This window comes from Dipodomys merriami, unplaced genomic scaffold, assembly GCF_024711535.1.
Source record: "Dipodomys merriami isolate MVZ:Mamm:240054 unplaced genomic scaffold, mDipMer1.0.p SCAF_98, whole genome shotgun sequence".
Classification (NCBI taxonomy): domain Eukaryota; kingdom Metazoa; phylum Chordata; class Mammalia; order Rodentia; family Heteromyidae; genus Dipodomys; species Dipodomys merriami.
In genome coordinates this window covers 1,990,557-2,004,866 of record NW_027206601.1, presented here as the reverse complement: position 1 = coordinate 2,004,866, position 14,310 = coordinate 1,990,557, and the positions used below count along the sequence as shown (strand labels likewise).

The 14,310-nt window shown below is 44.2% G+C and overlaps 1 protein-coding gene and 1 pseudogene across 2 annotated transcripts in view; one reads left to right on the top strand and one right to left on the bottom strand.

Moving 5' to 3' along the window:
• Nucleotides 1–14,310, top strand: part of Ccm2 (CCM2 scaffold protein) — a 62,731-nt gene that overhangs the window by 11,162 nt on the left and 37,259 nt on the right. The window contains exon 1 of one of the 2 annotated variants that reach the window (XM_070014616.1): nt 8,925–9,057. The exons of the other annotated variant lie outside the window; for it this stretch is intronic. Coding sequence (XP_069870717.1) covers nt 9,046–9,057 — 12 coding nt within the window. The 5' untranslated portion in view covers nt 8,925–9,045. Of the gene's footprint in view, nt 1–8,924; nt 9,058–14,310 lie in introns of those variants that run through there. 2 annotated transcript variants of the gene reach the window in all.
• On the bottom strand, nt 5,203–5,289 carry LOC138822079 (small nucleolar RNA U3; annotated as a pseudogene).

Genomic DNA, 14,310 nt, shown 5'->3' with positions numbered 1-14,310 from the left:
ATGCAAGGCAAGCGCTCTACCACTGAGCCACCTTCCTAGCCCTGGGACATACTTTTTTTGGTGGTATTTATCAGGCTTATTGAGCATGGTAAGACTTGGGCTCTAAATGGTGTCTACTTTAGTTGAGAGCAGCTGCAATCACTGCCCAGCTATTGTGTTCTTTTTGTGTTCGGCGTCTTACCCCCCACATGTACAATTTAGGGTTCACTTGAAGATTTGAGGGAAGTTTTACTCAAATTTTAGGCTCTTCTTTTCCTGGATTCTTCCTTCAATTTCCAACTACTTGGGCAGTTTCAGTCCTCAGTTAATCTTTCAGGATAATACAAATTGTGGCTTTTTAAAAAATGGTTATAGCTCCCTATTGCTTGGGGGTAAATCTGTGGGGCAAGCATTCTACCACTAAGCCACATTCCAAGCCCTTCTCCCACCCTTTCTCCATTCATCTACCCCTTTTCCTGCCCTCCCCAGCATCGCAAGTTCTAGCTTCGTAGTATTTATTTTGTGAAGATTGTTAGTTGTTCAAATGTATTACACCATTGGAATTCTCACCTGCATATACCATACTTTTGTTAGTATTTATGTATATATGCATATGATCCTATCTATGTCTATATATACACATTTTTAAATTAGATCTAACTAACACATATGAGAAAATGTGCATTCCTTGTTTCTCTGATCCTGTCTTACTTCATTTGGCAATATATCTTTAGTCAGTTTTTCAATTAGTGTTTCCAGGGGGTAAAGATCCCAAAGCACTGCAGGTTTGAAAATAACTGTTTTGTCTTTGATTGGTAGTTGTCTTTAATTTCTAGGTTTAGGGTTAGGGTGTAGCTCAGTGGCAGAGTGCTTGCCTAGTATATTCAAGGTCCTGGGTTCAGTCCTCAGTAGTGGGGAAAAAAAAGAATTCGAGGTTTAAGATACAGGCAGCTAGGGCTGTTGGCTTATGCCAGTAAACCTATTTACTCAGGAAGCTTAGGTCTGAGGGTAGAGATTCGAAGCCAGCTTGGGCAAAAAAGTCTGTAAGACTCTTACCTCCAATTAACCACCTAAAAACAAAGTGGAACAGTGGCTCAAAGTGGTAGAGCACTAGCCTTAAGCAAAAAAATCTCTGGGACAGTGCCCAGATCCTGAGTTCAAGCCCCACAATGACCAAAAATACTTTTCTTTCTTTTTTTTTTCTGTTCTAGGACAGGATTGTCATATTTGATATAAAGGGCCAAACAGAAAATAATTTAGGCTTCTGGGTCAAGAGACAAAATTAAGGCCATTAGGTAGGTTCTTATGTAATGGAAACAAGTTTTCACAAAGTCTTAATCAAACTTCAAAGTATAATAACTGAGTGCATTTTAAATATGATTCTATTGAGATTTTTTTGTTTTTTGTTTTTGGTGTGGGGGGACATTGTGAGGCTTGAACTCAGGGCCTGGGTGCTGTCCCTAAGCCTCTTTGTGCTCAATGCTAGTAACACAGCACCACCTCTGGCTTTTGTGTGGTTTTGGAGATGAGTCTGACAGGAACTTTTCTACCCGGACTGGCTTTGAACTGCAATCCTCAGATCTCAGCCTTGTGTGTGTGGTTACTGGTGCTTGATGCTGTTCCTTGAGCCACAGCTCCACTTCTGGCTTTTTGCTGCTTAATTGGAGATAAGAGTCTCATGGACTTTCCTGCCTTGGCTGGCTTGGAATCTTGATCCTCACATCTTAGCGTCCCGCATAGCTAGGATTATAGGCAGGAACCACTAGAGCCTGGCCATTCTGCTTAATTAGGATCTAAAGTTTAGTGTTCCTTCTTTTTTTTGTTGTTGTTGGTTGTGGGGCTTAAACTCTGGGCCTGGGCGCTATCCCTCAGCTCTTCAGCTCAAGACAAGTGTTCTAACACTTGAACCACAGTGCCACTTCCAGTTTTCTGAGGTTTATTAGATATAAGAATCTCACAGGGCTGAAAAGGTGGCTCAGTGGTAGAGCGCTTGCCTTGCATGCATGAGGCCCTGGGTTCGATTCCTCAGTACCACATAAGCAGAAAAAAAAAAGCTGGAAGTGGCGCTGTGGCTCAAGTGGTAGAGTGCTAGCCTTGAGCTGAAGAGCTGAGGGACAGTGCCCAGGCCGAGTTCAGGCCCCACGACTGGACCTTCCCCCTCTACCCTCTTCCCCCGCCCCCACTCCCCCCCCAACCCCCGCAAAAAAAAAAAAAAAAAAAGAATCTCACAGACTTTCCTGCCCTGGCTGGCTTTTTTGCTTTTTTTTTTTTTTTTTGCCGGTTGTGGGGCTTGAACTCTGGGCCTGGGTGCTGTCCCTCAGCTCTTCAGCTCAAGGCTAGCACTCTACCAGTTGAGCCACAGTGCCATTTGCAGCTTTTTCTGCATATGTGGTGCTGAGGAATCCAGCCCAGGGCCTCATGCATGCAAGGCAAGCACTCTACCACTGAGCCACCTTCCCAGCCCCCTGGCTGGCTTTGAACCATGATCATGAGATCTCAGCCTCCTGAGTATCTAGGATTACAGGACAGGAATGAGTCACCAGTGTCTGGCTTAGAGCTCCTTTTTCAAATTAGAAAATTGATCATTTGTAAAATGTTGCCAGTGATTCTGGAGATACAGTCTCTGTGGAGCATGTGCTTAGCATGTGCAAGTACCTGGGTTCAGTCCTAGTTCCATACATGCAAAAAGTTTTTGTGGCTGTGGGCTATAAATAGCAGGCAGGCACTGGCCAACCCAACTCTGTCCTGCTCCAGGTCTTTTGCTCTTAGCTGTATCCACTGTTCTGTTCTCTCTCTTCATAACTGTCTGGTAGTTTAAGGATGAAGCTCTTCAATGGCTTTCCCTGACTTGTCTCGTTTATTGACCATTTATGCCAGTCATAGGACTCATTGTGAAGGAGGGATGGCATCGATTAGGGAATGGTGTTTGGATTTCCTTGTTAGTAATTTTGTTTTAATGGGAGGAAGGGGACACGTGTGGTAGCCATCATAGTGTGGCATTATGGTCTTGGGTGTCTTTCTGCATCTCTCACCTGGTTCCTTTCCCTTGAGCCTGTCATAGAGATCGGCAGTATATGGTCGTACTCTGCAAGAGGCAGCATTTAGAAAGGGAGAGAGCTGAGGCTGTGGTTGTTTTGTGTTTTAAAGAGGCAAAGTCAGACCAGTCCATAGCAGGTATTTATTCACACAAATAATTTTCCCTGCTTTATGGTACTTTCAAAGTTTGTAGCAGACAGGAGAGGGGAATTGATGCACAATACTATTCTGAATAGAAATACTAAACTTTGTTACAGCTTAATGAAATTGAACCTTGTGAAGTTGCCATTTTTTTTCCTGTCTTTTTTTTTTTTTTTTTTTGTCGGTAGTGGGGCTTAAATTCTGGGCCTGGGTGCTGTCCCTGAGCTCTTTTGCTCAAGGCTAACTTTCTACCATTTTGAGCCACAGCCCCACTTCTGGTTTTCTGGTGGTTAATTGGAGATAGTCTCATGACTGTACTGCCTAGGCTGGCTTTGAATCGCGATCCTCAGATCTCAGCCTCCTGAGTAGCTAGTATTACAGGTGAAAGCCACCAGAGCCCAGCTTTGAAGTAGCATTTTTTATAGGCAAAGCATGGTTAAAAATTAGCTTTTGGAGGCTGGGAAGGTGGCTCAGTGGTAGAATGCTTGCCTTGCATGCATGAGGCCCTGGGCTCAATTCCTCAGCACAACACAAATAGAAAAAGCTGGAAGTGGTGCTGTGGCTCAAGTGGTAGAGCTCTAGCCTTGAGCTGAAGAGCTCAGGGACAGTGCCCAAGCCTAGAGTTTGAGCCCCATGACTGACCAAAAAAAAAAGCCTTTGATTCAACCCAGAATTAATAAATTCACAAATGATCCTTCATGGTGGTTTGAATCAATTTTTTTTTTTTTTTTTGTCGGTCATGGGGCTTGAACTCTGGGCCTGGGTGCTGTCCCTTAACTCTTCAGCTCCAGGCAGATGCCATTTCCAGTTTTCTGAATGGTTTATTGGAGATTAGAGTCTGAAAGACTTTCCTGCTCCGGCTGGCTTTGAACTGTGATCCTCAGATCTCAGCCTCCCAAGTAGCTAGGATTACAGGTGTGAGCCACGGGTGCCACGCTCAATGAATTTTTTTTAATAATCAATTTTATTTTATTAAAGCATAGTTTCCTTTGGGTAGAATAGAAGTTTTTATAATAATCTTCTCATTACAGTAACAGATTTTCTGTAGATAACAAAGAATTCTTTAGAGATTTAAATACTCAGTAATTTTGTTGTTGTTGTTGTTTGAAAAATTGCTTTAAGTTGGGTACCAATGGATCATACTTACCATGCTAGCTACTCAGGAGGCTCAGATCTGAGGATTGTAGTTTGAAGCCATCCTGGGTTTCAAGTCCATGAGATTTGTTTTCATTTAACTAGCAAAACCCCAGAAATTGAATTGTGGCTCAAGTGGTAGAGTGCAGCCTTGGAGGAGGGAGAGGGTGAGGTTCTTGAGTTAAAGCCTCAATACTAGCAAAAAAAGAGAAATTAATCTTTTACTCATATTGTAGGGCAAATAAACATTCTTCCATGGCTAAAATAGTGTAGTTACATGGAAAAGAAGCAGGCATTTACAAGGTACATAAGTGCTGGGAGGTAGTACTAAATTCTGTCAAGGTGATGCCTGAGCAAGAATTTAAAAGATGATCTATTAGTGTAAGTGAGTAGCTATAACTAAATATCACAATTGGGCTACTTAAACAACAAATTTATTTCTCACAGTGCTGGAGGCTGGAAGTTATATCACCATACTAGCACAGTTGGGTTCTGGTGAAGGCTGTGCTTAAACAAGTTCTCATTAGCATTGCATTCCTATATAGCTATTAATCCTATTAGATTAGGTATTAGATTAGGGTCCCACCTTGATGACTTCATTTAACTTTTTTTTTTGTCGGTCATGGGGCTTGAACTCTGGGCCTGGGTGCTGTCCCTATGCTCTTCTGCTCCAGGCAAGTGCTCTACCACTGGAGCCACAGCACCACTTCCAGTTTTCTGGTTGTTTATTGGAGATAAGAGTCTCATGGTTTTCCTGCCCAGGCTGGCTTTGAACCTCAATCCTCAGATGTCAGCCTCCTGAGTAGCTAGGGTTACAGGCGTGAGCCACTGGCACCCATGGTGCCCAGCTTTCATTTAACTTTAATTACCTCTTAAAGACCCTGTTTTCAAGTACTTCACATTGGAGGTCAGAGCTTCAACAGCCTTCCCTTACTGTCTGTTATCAGTGGAGTTTCTCTAGTAATAAACTATAGAAATGATCTCTGAAAGTATAGTCTTGAATGTTTTTGGAGTTTATAGTGGTGTGAAAGTGTATAATGGTGTGAAAGTGTACCCATCCAATCATTCTGTTTTACACTGTCAGAATAGTATTCCCTAAATTACATGAGATAGTCACTACTTTATTATCCAATAGACTTTATTTATTTACTTATTTTTGGGTCCGGTTGTGGGGCCTGAACTCTGGGCCTGGGCGCTGTCCCTCAGCTCTTCAGCTCAAGGCTAGCATTCTACCACTTGAGCCACAGCGCCACTTCCAGCTTTTTTCTTTTTGCTTATGCGGTGCTGAGGAATGGAACCCAGGGCCTCAGGCATGCAAGGCAAGCGCTCTACCACTGAGCCACCTTCCCAGCCCCAATAGACTTTATTTTTTGTGCTGGTCCTGGGGCTTGAACTCAGGCCTGGGCATTGTCTGAGCTTTTGTGCTCAAGACTAGTGCTCTTCCATTTTGAGCCACAATATTGTTTCCAGCTTTTTGTTAGTTAATTGGAGATGAGCATCTTACAGACATTCCTGTTTCTGGCTTTCAACCTTACCCTCTTGAGTAGCTTAAGATTATAGTTGTGAGCCAACCATGTCCATTTTAAAACAAACTTTGAGTCAGTTGAGTCTACCTAACTGATATGGGTGTTCTGAGTGTGTTTAAGGGAGGTGAAATGAAACTAGGATGTAGGGATAGATTAGAGTTTTATTATGTGGCTTTTTTGTTTTTGTTTTTTTGTCAGTCATGGGACTTGAACTCTGGTCCTGGGCGCTGTCCCTTAGCTCTTCAGTTCAAGGCTAGCACTCTTACCACTTGAGCCAAAGCACCACTTCCGGTTTTCTGGTGGTTTATTGGAGATAAGAGTCTCATGGACTTTTCTGCCTAAACTGGCTTTGAACCGTAGTCCTCAGATCTCAGCCCCGAGTAGCTAGTATTATAGGCATGAGCCACCAGCACCCAGCTTTTTTTATTTATTTTTATTTTTATTATTTTATTTTTTAAAATTAATTTATTTTATTTTATTTGTGAACATACTGTACAGAGGGGTTACAATTACATGGGCAGGATAATGTGTACATTTCTTACCAAGCATTGCAGCCTCCTCCTTTGTGTATCCTTCACATCCCTTCCCAGCCTCCCCCCTCCCCCCCCAGTCCCAATCCTTCTTCCCCTACCCCCCCCCCCCACAGACATTGTAAAGCTCATTATGGACATGACAACTTGTACTTCTCATTGTTGCAACAGGTCCACCTGTATCCTTAAACGACTTGTTTTTCCCCATCTCCTCCACAAGTTATACTGACATCAAATATAGTGAAAGCAGGGGTTATACTGTGGGGGAGGGACATACAAAGCAACAAAGAAATAATCTTATAAATGCGTTAGAAACACATGCATGAAAGAAAAAAACATTAAAATACATATCTAAGGGTTCATTTTCCTAACATCACATTATCTGACCTTTTCCGCTTGACTCATACATATACTAGATATTGCAAATAAGGGAAACCATGGGACCTATGTTTCTTTGGGCCTGGCTTACTTCGCTTAATATAATTTTTTCCAAGTCTTTCCATTTCCTAACAAATGGGGCAATGTCATTCTTTCTGATGGAGGCATAGAATTCCATTGTGTATATATACCACATTTTCTTTGATCCATTCATCTACTGAGGGGCATCTGGGGTGATTCCAGATCTTAGCTATGGTGAATAATCCAGCTTTTTTTTTTTTAAAACAATACAAACGAAGGTTTGAAATCAGGGCCTTGTATATTGCTTGTTATTTTGGAGATGGAGTCTCTTAGACTTTTCTGCCCTGGTTGGTCTTGATTCTTTCTTTCTTTCTTTATTTTATTTATTTATTTTTTTGGGTCCAGTCGTGGGGCCTGAACTCTGGGCCTGGGCGCTGTCCCTCAGCTCTTCAGCTCAAGGCTAGCGTTCTACCACTTGAGCCACAGTGCCACTTCCGGCTTTTTTCTTTTTGCTTATGTGGTGCTGAGGAATGGAACCCAGGGCCTCAGGCATGCAAGACAAGCGCTCTACCACTGAGCCAACTTCCCAGCCCTGGTCTTGATTCTTTAGATTCTAGCCTCCTGAGTAACTAGGATTACAGGTGTGAGCCAGAAGTGTCTGGCTTAAATGCGCTTTTTACATAAAGTACTTTCAGCTTATGATGGTATGTTCACAGGGGCTTAACTCCCATCGTAAGTTAAGGAGCCCCTGCATTTTAATTGCTGTATTTATTTATTGACCATTAGCATTTGGATTTATTTTAATTTTCTAGAACATTAAGTAGCCTTTCCTGTTTGTAAGCAGTTCTAGAATATTTGAGTTGAGAGTTGACACTAACAACAAATTTAACTTCTTTTCTAAATTAGAAGTTAAAACAAGGATGCTTATGGTTAAACTTTTCTTTTGCCAGTCCTGGGGCTTGAATGCAGGGCCTGGATACTGTCCCTGAGCTGCTTTTGCTCAAGCCACAGCACCACTTCCAGCTTTTTCTGTTTATGTGGTACTGAGGAGTTGAACCCAGGGCTCTATGAATGCTAGGCAAGCACTCTACCACTAAGCCACATTAACAGCTCCCACAATTTTTTTTTGAGGGGGAGATCAGTCGTAGGGCTTGAACTCGGCCTGGGAGCTGTTCCCGTGCTCTTCAGCTCAAGGCAAATGCTCTACCACTTGAGCCACAGCACCACTTCTGGTTTTCTGTTGGTTAATTGGAAATCAGAATCTTACAGACTTTCCAGCCTGGGCTGGCTTTGGACCATGATCCTTAGATCTCAGCCTCCTGAGCAGCTAGGATTACAGGTGTAAACCAATTACACATTTTTAAACTTTTTAGTTTCAGGTTGGTAACTCAAGCTGGAGAATCCTGCTGGCAGGCAGAGGCAGCTATAGGCTGAGCATCTTAGAAACAGGTGTGCCTTGCCCAGGTCCTGTCTGGAAATACACCTGTCCCAAGAAGGTCTTGCTGCTTTAAGCAAAGTGATAAACATCATGTTTGAAATAGCATTGTCTCTGTCCTCACTCCTCCGGTAGCTAAGGAGCACACATCCCCTGCAGTGTTTGCTCAACTTGTTTAGTGTTGGCTGGTGAACTTGCTGAATGGTCAGACTCACAAAATAACATCCTTGAGTTGTCTGCACAGGATTGGGCAGATACTCAGCGAGGCTGCCTGAGGGGTTCCAGTGCTGATAGTTGTTGGAAAATGTTGACTGGTTGATTTTTTTTTTTTTATCTCTATGCTTAGATTTTGCTAACAATTTCTGGGTACTGCTACTTTTTTTTGATCGGTCATGGGGCTTGAACTCTGGGCCTGAGCCCTGTCCCTCAGCTCTTCAGCTCAAGGCTAGCACTCTACAACTTGAACCACAGTGCCTCTTCCAGTTTTCTGGTGGTTTATTGGAGATAAGAGTTTCATAGACTTTCCTACCCAGGCTGGCTTTGAACCGAGATCCTCAGATCTCAGTCTCCTGAGTAGCTAGGATTATAGGGGTGAGCCACCGGTGCCTGGCTACTGCTGCCTTTTAAGCTTTCTAAAAACTGTAAACAACTTGAGCCAGCTTCACAGAAGGAAGCTGTGGTTTTTGGTCTTCCTGCTCACTCATGTTTTTTTTTTTTTTTCAATTGGGAGGGCTAACATCTGACCATATTTTTCAACAAGTGCAGAAGGGAATAGAAAATGTACGGCAACTGTTGACAGAGGGGGAGGAACCAGAATTCCTCCAAAGAAATTCTTCTTCAAACTGGGGGTCCAGTGGGATATTCGATGGAAAATGAGGTAGGTTCAAATCCTGTGTGGAAAGAGCCATCTAGAACAATTGTTTGGGGTTTGGTGGGTGACATTTATCTTGCTTCCAATGGCTTATTGTGTGCCACACTGTCCGATTCCCTGACTTCTGCTCTGGGATGATGGATAGGAGGTTCATTCACCTATTCTTTGGGCTGAGGACCAGTGATGGAGGCCAGTGTGTTGGAGGGTATACTAGGCAGGCTGCCTTGCTGCAGGAGAGAAGCTGTCTCATCCAGCTGGTATATACATCATCTTACTCATCCATCTTGATATAAGGGATGAGAGGCTTTGGGTTTATGTCTTTCAGGGAAAAAAATCTTTCCTGTGCATTTGTAGCCAGTTGAGTTTTAAAATCTTAGTTGAAAAATAGTGCAAGGAAGATGACCCAAGAAATCAAGGGAAAGCCTGACACTGGTAGCTTATGTCTGTAATCCTAGCTACTCAGGATGCTGAGATCTTAGGATCACAGTTCAAAGCTAGCCTGGTCAGGAAAGTCTGTGGGACTCTTTATCTCCAATTAACCAGCAAAAAGCCAGAAGTTGAGCTGTGGCTCAAGTTGTAGAATGCTAGTCTAACGCATAAAAACGAGAAGACAGCACCCAGACTCTGGCCCTAGGACCAGCACGTGGAGATGCATGCACGCAAAGAAAGAAATCAAGGAAGATACCCAGAGCCAAGAACTCATTCCTAGGATTTTGTCCAAAGATCCATGACAATATGAGAGGTGCTCATTTTGTCATAAGGCCATCCCCAGGGTGTCCTTCTGTGGGCATTAAGGCCTTATTGTATTTGTCACCAGAGCAAATAGACATCAGTGGGCAGAGATCTGGTTCCCCTCAAAACTCTACATAAAATGGAGACATACAAACTGTATGCTCTTTCTTTAGGCCTTTGTGGCACCCAGGAGAGGTTCTTATTCCATTGGTAGGTACTGAGCATGAAAGTGCTGGTTGTCCTGGTCCAGAACAGCAGTAATTCTTAGTTCTACACTAGAAACGGTGCAGCTGCACAGAAATGTGGATATGCTTTGTAATAGTTTTGCTATTCCAATTTCTAGGAAGACTCACCTGCCAGTTCATATTATTTGAGACAGTAAAAAAAAAAAAGGGGAGTGGCTGGGCACTGGTGGCTCATGCCTGTAGTCCTAGCTACTCAGGAGGCTGAGATCTGAGGATCACGGTTCAAAGCCAGCCTGGGCAGGAAAGCCCATGAGACTCTTTCTCCAATAAACCACCAGAAAACTGGAAGAGGCGCTGTGGCTCATGTGGTGGAGCGCTTGCCTTGAGCTGAAGAGTTGAGGGACAGCACCCAGGCCCAGAGTTCAAGCCTCACGACCAACCAAAAAAAAAGGGGGGGGGTAGGGAAGTGGGGTCCTGGGAATGTGGCTTAGTGATAGAGTGCTTGCCTAGCATGCATGAAACTGGGTTCCATTCCTCAGTACTACATAAAAGAGAAAAAGCTGGAAGTGGTGCTGTGGCTCAAGTGGTAGAGTGCTAGCCCTGAGCAAAAGCACCTCAAGGACAGTGCCCAGGCCCTGGGTTTAAGGCCCAGGACTGGTTTAAAACAAAACAAAACAAAAAAAAAAACTTGTGCTAGTGGCTCAGACCTATAATCCTAGCTACTCAGGAGGCTGAGATCTGAGGATTACCGTTCAAAGCCAGCCTGGACAGCAAAGTCCATGAGACTCTTATCTCCAATAAACTACCCAGAAAAAGCCTTAAGTGGAGCTGTGGCTCAAGAGGTAGAATGCTCTCTGAGCAAAAGAAGCTCAGGACAGCACCCAGTCCCTGAGCTCAAGCTTAGGACTGCCACCAAAAAAATTAAAAAAACTAAAAAAAGGATATATGCCTTATGCTGTATCCAAGGCTAAGATTGAAGGCCAGAAAGACATGCCTATCTCTAAGTACAATTGCTTACCTCATCTATCTCAGCACATGGGTACATACTTCAGGATAGTACTGAAGTCATACAAATGTTTTCTCTGCATACATACTTGTGATAAGTCTCATAAATTAGGCACAGTAAGAGACTAACAGCTGTAATAAAAAGAATCAGTTATAACAGTTTACTATGGTAAAGGTTATTTAACACATATGACTTGTTTATTTCTGGAATTTCCTGCTTAATATTTCTAGCCACCCTTGCCTGTGGCTAACTGAAGTCTCAGGAGTAGTTCAACAGATAAGTAATATTGCCACAAATCACCAAATCTGTGCTTGGTTGAACTTGAGGGATACGTTCCTCCCTGTGACCTGTGCTTAGTCAGATGGCTGCATCACCTGTTGACCACCTCTTCTTCTCTTTAGGTGCTTAGGGTGGTTTATCACTAAATACACCTGGGGGGCCTGCTGTGCGTTTTCAGTGGCTTCAACACTGGCTGGCTGTTTTTTATTTTTTTTATTTTTATTTTTTGGTTGGATGGGGGCTTGAACTCAGGGCTTGGGCACTGTCCCTGCGCTCTTCAGCTCAAGGCGATCAAGGCGAGCGCTCTACTGCTTGAGCCACAGCGCCACTTCCGGTTTTCTAGTGGTTTATTGGAGATAAGAGTCTCACGGACTTTCCTGCTTGGGCTGGCTTTGAACTGCCATCCTCAGATTTCAGTCTCCTGAGTAGCTAGGATTACAGGCATGAGCCAGCAGTACCTGGCTTGACTGGCTGTTTTCATCATGAACTTATTAACTCCTGTTCTTTTTTTTTTTTTGCCAGTCGTGGGGCCTGAACTCTGGGCCTGGGCGCTGTCCTTCAGCTCAAGGCTAGCGCTCTACCACTTGAGCCACAGTGCCACTTCTGGCTTTTTCTGCTTATGTGGTGCTGAGGAATCGAACCCGGGGCCTCATGCATGCAAGGCAAGCACTCTACCACTAAGCTACCTTCCCAGCCCTTAACTCCTGTTCTTGTGCTGTCATCTTATTTCTCCTGCTAAGGATACTCTTGAGGGAGAAACTGTCTCTTCTCCATCCTGGATGCTTGGCCTGGTCACTGAATAAAAGATTGATACTGGCATTTATGTTCCACAGTCCTGTGCAGGTTCTATGCTGGGTGCCTGGTCACTCAAAAGCCACAGGTAAGACTGGTGGTGCAGCTCAATGGTAGGGTGCTTGCCTGGCATACACAAGGTTCTGGGTTTGACCCCAGTATATACACCCACCCACACAAAGCCAAGGTCAGAGAGATATAGCTGGAAAGATCAGACCCTCAGACAGTAACTAGAGGTGTATCTATGAGGCATCTGCAGGGGCTGTCCTGCTATCCTTGCCTTGTAGGAGTTGGAGCATATGCCTCTGCCATGTGCAGAGGATCCTTGGTTAAGGTGGCTTGTTCCTAGCACACACTGTAATTGTGTATGCACACTCTCACTTTATGAGCTTTAAAACAGCAACATAAGTTGCCTGTGGTTTGTGGGCCTGTGGATTTGGCGAGTGCTTCTAGGTTGGAAGTTGATCTTGGCAATTCTCTGTCCTCAGAATTGGTTTCCTGTTGCTCCCATGTGTAGATTAGTAACGAGTTTGGCTAGCAGGCAACTTCTAGAAGGGCAGACAGACTGAGCTGGGCTGCACACCAATGAGAGCCAGCCTTCAGTCACTGTCCACGAGGCTTCAGGAAGAATCATTTGGAGACAGTTTCCTCTTGGCCATGGGAAGTCATTGATGTCTGTAGGGAAGACTTCTTTTTTTGGGGGGTGGCGAGGGGGGTGTCTGGTCGTGGGGCCTGAACTCTGGGCCTGGGTGCTGTCCCTCAGCTCTTCAGCTCAAGGCTAGCGCTCTACCACTTGAGCCACAGCGCCACTTCTGGCTTTTTTCTTTTTGCTTATGTGGTGCTGAGGGAATCAAACCCAGGGCGTCAGGCATGCAAGGCAAGCGCTCTACCACTGAGCCACCTTCCCAGCCCTCTAGGGAAGGCTTCTTAAGGGCCAGTCTTGTGTCTGTGTGCCTTTCATAAGCTGCAGTGCTTGGCCTTGTATAATCCTAAGAACTAGGAGGGAAAAACAATGAAGACCCAGAGTTTGAAGAGTAATTTGTATCTCATTTGGTCACCTAATGTGGTGCCACTGGTGAAGGTGTCACAGTTGTCTTCAGTGGGGCTGGAGAAACATGATTTTACACTGCTAAAACTATATCACTGGGTTCAGGAGGCTTTTCAAGTTTTCAGTTTATACCTCTTTTGTTTGGCTAACAAATTACAAGTGACCCTTTCCCATCACCCTGCCATGAGAACCCCCGCAATGCAACTACTAGGTCCAAATGCCTCCTACTCCATCTCCTACTCCTACTCCACCTGTCTAAACTCATCCTCAGGCCATAACTTAAAGCATGTGGTGGGATTGAGAGGAATGAATTCTGAAAGGTGCTCCAGAGATATTCTGTCCCTCTCCTGTCCCAGAGCAGGGACCTGGCAGCTTAGGGCCATATCAGTTCTTCCAGAAGCACTTTCTGCCCTTTTCTTTTTTGTCTTTGGATACAGTCTTATGGGTTGAACTCTAGCCCTGTGCTTGCTTGCTTTCTAGACAGATTCTCTACCACTTGAGACTCATCCCCATTCCAATTTTTCATGCTTTTACTCTTTGTGTGTATGTGCCTGCCACTGCTGGGGCTTGAATTTAGGGCCTGGGTGCTGTCCCTTAGCTTTTGCACTCAAGGCTGATGTTCTATTTTAGCCACAGCTGTACTTCTAGTGCGTGCGTGCGTGCGTGTGTGCGTGCGTGCGTGCGTGTGTGCGTGTGTGCGTGTGTGTGTGTGTGTGTGTGTGTGTGTGTGTGTGTGTGTGTGTGTGATTAATTGGAAATAACAATTTCATGGACTTTCCTGCCTAGGTTGGTTTCAAACCAAAATCCTCAGGTCTCAGTCTCCTGAGTAGCTATAATTATCGGTATGAGCCACTAGATGAAGAAATAGATTTACAGTACATCTTTAGGAGTAAACAATTGTGAAAATAACAGTTGGCATCTGTTTTACTTGTTTATAACATACCAACCGTATGCTCATATGCTCAAGATTATAGGGATGGTAAGAGCTCAAGTAACCAGTTTGCTTAGCAAAGTGACACAACTAGACCACAACTAGAGCCTAGGCACCTTTTCTACTTACATAGAAGAGTCCTTGAGCTGGAGAGAGGGACAGGCATGGTGGCAGTGTGAGTATACAACTCTAGCACCAGCTTTCTCATCGAGTTGTATGGTGTTTTGTCCTGATCCCATGTCTGTTTCTGTGGAATAAAACCCACATCAGGAGCCAAAGATTTGAA